Raw genomic sequence first — 9,070 nt, forward strand, 5'->3', positions numbered from 1 at the left:
CATATCGGGAGTGTAGTCCTTAGTCACAGACTAGATTTCAGTGCTTCGGACACCTGCCTTTTGTTAGTGCCCTTTGTTTTAAGTTGTGGAAACATGTTACACTGTTATGCTAATTTTCATTCAGATGGCAGCACTGATCTATTGACTTGTTATGTGCAGGCCAACTGAGCGAGAGAGAACCGAGTGTCTCATTAAAGCCAAGCTACGCAACATCATGATGTTTCAAGACCTGGAGAACATCACTTCCAAGGAGGTATATGTCCAGAACAAGCCCTCAACAATGTGTGCGAATGGTCTAGATCTGTCTATACACTCCTTCACACTGTAACTACAGGTTTTAGAAGGAGATACTGTATATCCTGTAGCATAGATGTCTTTAACTGTTTGTGACAGTGTGGTTTTCATGAGGTTTGGAACACAGTATGTCTTAGAAATAATTCAAAGTCACCATGGTATTTTGCATAAATAGTTCAAGAGATGAACATTTGTTTAGTAAAGTAGCTAAGTAAAGTATTGGCTTCATAGTGGGAAATACACAGTGAAATTTAGTTTTGTAAGTAGAACCAGGGAGTCTGGTTTTGTTGTGCAGTAAAGATCCCATGTGTTTTTGTCGTCTGTACTGTATATCGCTGTTTCTAAAGTAAAAATTTTTCCTGTTTATCTTTGCCCTCAGATCCGTAATGAGCTGGAGCAGCATATGAGCTGTAACCTCAAAGAATACAAGGAGTTCATAGACAATGAAATGCTTTTGATTCTGGGTCAGATGGACAAAGCCACACTTATTTTTGACCATGTGTATTTGGTGAGGATTATTTTACTCTTTGTATTTGTTTCTACCTGTATGTTTTTACCTCATCTGATACTTTTATATTATTTTCTCCAGTTTTCTTCCATACTGATACTCAAATGCTATCACACTGTGGTTTATTCTGTCCTCACTAAAATACAATTAAATTCAGCCTTTAATTGTAAACCCATGGGAAATATTCTTGACCTCTGTAGGGTTCGGAGTGGAACGCTTCCAACCTGGAGGAACTACGTGACTGCGGGTGAGCTCATATGCACATGCCTTGTTGGTCTCATTTAATAGTAAATATCTTTTGCATATACAGGATTATATAAATGCAATACATGTATATTTACCTCAAAGTTGGTATCATTGGTAAATAAGGGACACTGATTAAAATGAATGATTAATAAGCAGGGAATAAATAAGTGATGCAGTATTGTTTTGGTTGCAGAGTGGGTTACATTCTGAATGTTACCAGAGAGATCGACAACTTCTTCCCAGGGTTGTTCTCTTATCACAACGTCCGTGTGTACGATGAGGATGCCACTGATCTGCTGGCCCACTGGAACGACACCTACAACTTTATTGTCAAAGCCAAGTGAGACCCTGCACGTAAAAATAAAAATATGTGAGCTGGTGCTTTTTAACAGCATTAGACAGGACAGGCAGAGGACTGGGATGCATGAATTGAGGGAGAAATTATACAGATTATAAACTGTAACATCAGAATGTTATTCAGGAAATGTTTGATTAAACTGTGTTCACACAGGACTTTGCCATTAATAGATGGAGATTGAATAATCATTTTCAAGTCATCATAGTTTACATATCATGCATTTTCCCTGAGTTCTGGGGCCGTGATCACATAGAACACATTTTTCTCCCACCCAAATGCAAGACACGGTTGAGTTGTGCTAGTAACAGAGAGGCAAAGCAGAAATGGTGCAGCCAGTCTGGTTGCTATGCAACTGTCAGAACATGTTACCCTGAAATTAAAAAGGATGTTTGTAGAAATAAAAATGGAGCAGTTAAGTTGAGATGTTCAATGTGGAGCACAGTCCTGAAAATCACCACATCCAATTTATCTGCTAATCTTTATTTTAAAAAATGTTTACACTGTCCTATCATCAACTACATCACCAAATAAGATGTCCTCCCCTGTCTATTAGGAAGAATAATTCCAAGTGCCTGGTGCACTGTAAGATGGGGGTGAGCCGGTCTGCCTCTACAGTCATTGCCTATGCAATGAAGGAGTATGGCTGGTCTCTGGAGAAAGCGTACAACTTTGTCAAGCTGAAACGGAACATAGCTCAGCCAAGTGCTGCTTTCATGAGACAGCTGGCAGAATATGAGGGAATCCTGGACGCCAGGTGAGCGAGTTTACAGTTTCAGTCAAATGTGCACTTTGCTCAGTGACTTGCAGTTGCCAAGTTGTAATTTTACTTTGCTGCAGCCATGTTTATCCAGTCTTTATGAAGCTAGTGGATACACATAGATTACATACATGCTGCTTTTGTGTGCTTGTCAGTTCTCCTCAGATGTAAACAAAAGACAACACATACTTTGCTTTTACAGTAAACACCGTCACAACAAATTGTGGAGGCCTGATACAGATGAGGAGGGATCAGACGATTTTCAAGCCTCTGGCCATTGCACTGGTGGGGAGGAGACACTGGTGCTCAGAGAGGACGAGGCCTGGGGGGGCTGTGGGGCTTCTCCCTGTAGGGGTATGGGTCTGGAGATGGAACCCCTGGACTCTCTTAACTACAATTATTACTTCAGGCGTTTGTCAGACTCTGCGCTAGACAGTGAGCCCTCCACCCCAGTACGGGGTCCTCCTCTGCTAGGTATGGAAAGAGTTTTCATTGAGATTGAAGATGTGGAGAGAGATGCCCTGTTGGAGGATGAGGGCTTCCCTATGGCCCACTTAGCTCTGCCTGGTGAGGGCACAGCTGCTCAGACTTGTGGACGCCTTGACCCCCTGGAGGATATGAGACTGAGACTCGAGTTCAGTACTTTGGAGGAGGAGGATGAGGAAGAGGCCAAGAAAGAGGAAGCTGAAATGGCAGCCTTGGCTCAAACACCCGGACATTCAGATGGGAAGAGGGTAGGGGAAGAGGCTAGGAGGACGGAGGAAAGCCGGTTAGGCCTGGCCAACCTGAATACCAATAACAGCAACCGCCTGGCTGCCAAGCGCAGTTGCCCTGCAGCTTTTGATGTGAGTTGAGACTATATAGAATTTAAACTGTGGTGAAGTCATGTTTTGTGTTTATCTATGTATTTTCATGTCAAAATCAAATGTAATGTTATTCTGCCTGCCACTGACCTTGTACTATATTCTGTCCCAATTTTACTCCATTTAGGACAGTGCTAGCACAGGAAATCCTTTAAAAGTGAAGCCCTCCTATCAGTCCTGTAAAGACTGCCTGCGTCTGCCACAAGGACGGCGCTGTGACCGTCCAGCAGGAGGCCGCTCCCATCGCCTTAACCCCTCCCGCCACTGCAATGTCCCCTCAATATACGTAGATCCGCCCGGGACCAACTTTGCTTCTACCCCAATTCTGCACTCTCTACCATCTGCTGCAGTTGTCCCTCCTAACTTGGTCCAGACCTGTACTCATCTCTTCCGCTGTGCCACCTGTGCCCCGGGTGTCCCATTAGCTAACCACCAGAAACTGGTCTCGCCCATGAGCTGTGAGGAGATGCCTCCTTACTACAGCTCAGTGGAGACAGAGGACATGGATGAACCGCAGGGGGACAACGTGGAAGTACAAATATCAAGGGAGGGTACGGGGGTTATCAGTTCGCCACAACCTGATGGTGCAGTGGCACTCCAGCAGGAAGCTTTGGACCAACTGCAAATGCCAGAACTCGGGATTGAATTTGGTCTGGAACTGATGCAACATAGGACTGAGCAGCCTGAGAAGCTGCCAGGCTTGGCCATGGAGGGCCAACTCCCATTAGGGCCCCTGCCTTGAGGGAACAGATGGAGCAGGAGCCATACCACTGCCTCCGCCACATACACTGTGATGGCTATGGGCCTTTAGATGACTGCCGCTGTGGTGTCATACCAGAAACAAAGCTGGCCTCAAGCTCCACTTTGATAAGATGCCACAGCCCTCTGTGCATTTCCAGAGCATGTCCTGACGCTGTCTACTGGCATGAAGCTCCAGATGAGACTGATTGTTTTCACAATATGGTAAAGTTGGGACTTGAGACTTTCTTGTGTCTTTGTTTGACCCTCCAACCTGATTGAGGCATGTCTGGTCTCTTCCAAATCTGCCTGTCCATCACATTTGCCCGATCATCATACTCCCCCACAGCCAAATGGAGATGAGCATTGTGCTGCCATTTAACGGAGGTTTGAGAGACAGTGATGGTTTCTAAAATCTGGCTGTTGTTCCTTTCTGACCCCTGAGACATCTACGGTCAGCATTTTGAAGTAGGTAGATAGAAAATACCTGAAGTAACATGCTTCTATCAGTGTACTATATGGTTTTCAATCCAACTCATCAACACTATCAAAAGGAGCTCAGTGAGTGTTTGCAGTTGAGGTGGTTTGATTGCATTCAGTATCTCCTCGTTACCACTGATAACTGAATCCTAATCTAACTTTACTTATTTTCTCTGCTGCAGCTGCTTTTACATCAAAGGGAGTTTCATGTGAAAGCATAATTAAAAAAAAAAAAAAAAGATCTATGTGAGCCTTTTTATGCTTCTTTGTTAAGCATGATACCTCGGACCACAAGCATCTGGGACTGTTTTGGTCAGACTGTTTTGTCTCTGCTCAGTGGCTGGTTTGGTTCTCTCCCTGACCACCTCCTGCTTTGAGGTGTAGGAATTCATGTCCTTACAGTGCTCAGTTTAGCCCACGCATGACTTTGCAGTATTACAAAACACGTCCTCAACATGCTCAGACAGGAAAAAAATGTTATAATATAGTTTATAATAAGTTTTTAATTTTCACTGAGTTCTTGAAATACTAAAAAAAAACTGGATGATAACTGTATTGAACCTAATCCCTAAAAGAAATAAACACTGAAGAAATACTTTGGAAGACATTACAAAATTTAGATAAAGGAATATTCATGGGGTTAAATAATAACTGCTGATGTAACCAAAGTCATATCATGTTGCCAGGTTTAATTTATCACTGACACTGTCCTTTGACCAGTGCCACATTTTTACCTTCTTACCCAGTCATTTAACATTCAACTATTTGATCACATGTTGAAAATACCTTCCCTAAATCCAATCTATTTGCAGAGGCACATTATGTATAAATTTAGCACTTGAGCACAGCCATATTATTTATTCCCACAGTGCACAACTACATTTAATATCTATAGTTGCATTTAATCCTAATTTAAGAACACTAAAGCAGAAATAGATACAAAAAATACTGTTAAAAAAAATTTACATTCTGTATTTCCAGTGTAGCGTTTATCTCTGCATAATTTATTTCATCTGCTAACCATCATACAGTTATAGTCAGATGCTGCTGTAAGAATTCACTGTTTTGTGAAATAAAATTCAAGTTATAAATCAGATTTATAACTTGAATTTTGCAATTATTATTACAATTTCATAATTACATATTTGCCAAATGAAATTTTTATTTAGAGTGTGAAAATGAAAATCATCAAATCAAATTTTATTTGTATAGCGCCAAATCACAACAAAAGTCATCTCAGGACACTTTACAAAGTAAGGTCTAGACCTTACTGTTATCAATATTATTACATAGGGAAAACCCAACAAATCCCCCTTGAGCAAGCACTTGGCGACAGTGGGGAGGAAAAACTCCCTTTAACGGAAGAAACCTCAGACAGACCCTGGCTCTTGGTGGGCGGCCTTCTGCCTCGACCGGTTGGGGTGAGTGGATAGAGGAGAGACAAAATGATTTCATGATTTCATTAAATACAGAACATAACCTAATTTCCTTAATTTGTTATTTAAACATTTTGTACGTGTTTCTAGCTTGAGGCATATTTTTAAACTGTTTTGTTAAAATTGTGCCACCAATCCAAAGTTGCTGTGCCACTCTACGAGTTCTTCTGCTTGGCTGATGTTGTGTTCTTACTATTTTTGGCACACTGGGTGTGCAAGAATGGTACCGAATGATGCCTGTTTGTATGCAGGAAAAGCACATGCAAGTGTTATTACTGCATTGAAAGACCTGAGCTTCAGAAGGAATGAAAATTGTGCAAAGAATAAATGCAAATCATCTTTAACCACTGGATTGTTTATTTTTGTACAGTTAGCTTTGTTTTTCATCTGATCAATAGACTTTTAGTCAAACAGCAATGCATCCTCTATTCTTTCTCCACTGGATCCCAGGGAGCTGCAGGTTTGCTCCGCTAGTTAGTGATATTATTTTACCTTTAACCTGATCTTTCCCTCATGTGTCATATGACCTTGATGGTAAAGCACCTACAGAACAGAACACTGCTGGTAGCATCTGTAGGTGCACATCTGCAAATGAACCATGAAACAGAAAAAAGTTGCAGCTACCATAAGGTACAAAACAAAAACTGAAAACACCTACAGCAGTGTTTTTCACACAACTGATTAATGAGCTTAAGGGGTACTATTAGGCAGGCTGTTTCCCTAGTTCCAGTTTGTGCTTAGTTAACCAGCCACTGGCTTCGACCTAACTTTTACTATACAGACACATTATCGATCTCAACATTTAACTTTCAGCAAAAAAAACCAAAAAAAAAACAATAAGGCTACTTCACTAAATCTCAAAGAATATATTTTATACTGTATGTTATTAATATGATTCTAACCTGACCAAGTATGTTAAAACTTGATGAGGGTCCTTGACATTCATCCTTCTGTTTGTGTTCTACATATTTACTTTTTTGGTTCATGTTTTAAATTTGTTTTTGTATTTAAGTGCCTTAACCTCGGCCTTAGCGCTGTCATAAAGCATCACAGGCTTTGAAAATTTCTGTGAGTGTGTTGATGGTCTAGCTTTTACTTACCCTCACTCCTTGCAATGTATAACCTGGCACGTACAGTAATATAATGTATACAAATACACACATGCTCATGCACAGCAGCCTCCTATCCCTCAATACTCGCATACTTGATGAACTTCCATATTAATAGCCTATAATAATATAGTATTTGTTTGATATTGTTGACACCTGTGGTCCTCTGTATTGGTTCAATAGCTGGCTGAAGAACCTTACTTGCTGGAATGGGAACTGTCATTTACATTAAACATTAGATAGGATTTAAAATTTACCATTGTATATATTTTTCTCTACAATTTACTATTGAGTACATTAGATTGCAAATGTGGTCAATATTAAGAAAAGTACTGATAATGCTACTACGTATTGAGAAGTACTTATATGTTCTCATGTTTGCATCACAGCAAAAACTGCTTCTGAGCCATCTCTAATTTAGCAAAATGTCTTCAGACTCTATTGAAAATGCTAATAATTGAATTTTTGACTGCATTATTCCCAGGTATCAATGTGACAATCCTGCATAAGAGCTGAATATTGAGGAGTTTATGAGAAAGGGCATTAAGACATATTATACATTTAAGGGTGGGCCAGGCATTATAGTGTGTGTTTATACAGCACAAGTCTGTTCAGAAGAATGTGAGCTTGAGTGGAAAGTGTAGAACTCGAAAAACCTACCTGGGACTAAGATTGTCTTACGTTCATTGTTTTTTGTTCATTTGTTACCGTACTGTACATTGCCAATGTTTGTGTAATACACTTTTTTTTTTTTTTTTTTTTTAATTTTTTTAAAATGATGTCCAGTCTAATGTTTGTCATGAAAATAAAACATTTCTTCTGTAAAGTCAGTTTATTCAGTTGATTGCTGTGCATACATCAAACACAGTCAGTTTAGCATTAATTGTTTTTATTTTCCTTACTGAGATCAGTATAGAGTTGAGATGGCAGAAACAAGTAATTTCTTGTTCTTGCATTTACCTTAAAACTTTACAAAAAGAATCTCAGAGCTTTTATTAAAGATCTCATAATCAGAGAAAATATATTTGCATTGCATTTTTTTTGGATACTTTAGTGATTATAATAATTAAACTCAAGACAATGAAATGAAAAATCTTGATTCTGAAAACTATTTTAAGGTGACCTTATTGCAGTTCACATCTGACTAGTAGAAATGCTCCTGTCTGCCACTGACCTTGATGTGCCTGTGTAGTTAAATGGAGAGGACAGAGAGTAATCTTATTAGTCAAATGAAGTCAGTCTGACATCATTGGGCAGGTGATGGCTGAAGATCTCCCAGGAAGACAAACGTCTAACAGGACGACAGGCAGACACGTCAGTTTTAAATATCAGCCTCAGTAAGTATTTACCTGTTTTAATGTATCACCCTCAGGCTCTGAGATGTTTTTATATCAGTGTTAACTCTGTTTATTACATAACCTCCAAAACAGACAATTGGACAAACAGTATTAAATGTTATTGCTAAATGCTTCAATAAAAGGGCAGGAGTCAGTAAAGTTGATTAAGTATATTGAACTATATTATAAAAACTACAGAAACTGGATTTTGAGCTGCATAAAACCCTCATGCTACTTTAAAGTAAGGACATTTGTCTTTGTTTTATAACCCTATGGCCTGCATGACAGAATGCTATGAAAATTTTACTGTCAAATTAGATAACATGTCTAAATACGGTCCTTTTGTACCATTTGAATATTTAAGCTATATATTATACCATACACTTAATGTTCTATATTTTGTTGGAAATAAACAAAACTGATCATAAGACTGGGCTAAAAGATAATGTACTCTAAGTCACAAATATCTTATAAACTCTATGCTCAGTATTGAAAGCATGGCAGACACAAGAATGGTAGAGAGAGAGAGTGAGAAGGGGTATCACAGATAGGCAGACAGGCAGCGTTGCAGTTAGAACACATCCGTCCCAAAATAACACTTGATACGAGTGCTGCAAGAGCATGCAACTGTCCAGCTGATACCAGGAACCAGAGCTGTAGGTGAACAATATCAGCTGGTTAAAGGATGAAAGCACTATTACAAATAAATAAACCAGATGGAGACACTGTGTCATGACACACCAAATGCTACTTACAGAGTGAGCTATTTTAAACATTTATTCATTACTTTGAGCTAATCTGAACTGTTACTTTTAACTATATATTGTAACCATTTATATTTAGCTAACTACAGTGCCTTGCGAAAGTATTCGGCCCCCTTGATCTTTGCGACCTTTTGCCACATTTCAGGCTTCAAACATAAAGATATAAAACTGTAATTTTTT

At 39.4% G+C, this 9,070-nt stretch overlaps 1 protein-coding gene across 1 annotated transcript in view; it reads left to right on the forward strand.

Moving 5' to 3' along the window:
• Nucleotides 1-4,826, forward strand: part of ssh1b (slingshot protein phosphatase 1b) — a 13,277-nt gene extending 8,451 nt beyond the window's left edge. Inside the window, exons 9-15 of the mRNA XM_020585720.1 lie at nucleotides 160-253; nucleotides 674-802; nucleotides 1,003-1,049; nucleotides 1,242-1,388; nucleotides 1,960-2,160; nucleotides 2,366-3,008; nucleotides 3,154-4,826. Of these exons, the coding sequence (XP_020441376.1) occupies nucleotides 160-253; nucleotides 674-802; nucleotides 1,003-1,049; nucleotides 1,242-1,388; nucleotides 1,960-2,160; nucleotides 2,366-3,008; nucleotides 3,154-3,768 (1,876 nt within the window). The 3' untranslated portion in view covers nucleotides 3,769-4,826. The remainder of the gene's footprint in view (nucleotides 1-159; nucleotides 254-673; nucleotides 803-1,002; nucleotides 1,050-1,241; nucleotides 1,389-1,959; nucleotides 2,161-2,365; nucleotides 3,009-3,153) is intronic.
• Nucleotides 4,827-9,070: the final 4,244 nt, after the last annotated feature.

Source organism: Monopterus albus, unplaced genomic scaffold (assembly GCF_001952655.1).
Source record: "Monopterus albus unplaced genomic scaffold, M_albus_1.0 scaffold375.1, whole genome shotgun sequence".
Classification (NCBI taxonomy): Eukaryota; Metazoa; Chordata; class Actinopteri; order Synbranchiformes; family Synbranchidae; genus Monopterus; species Monopterus albus.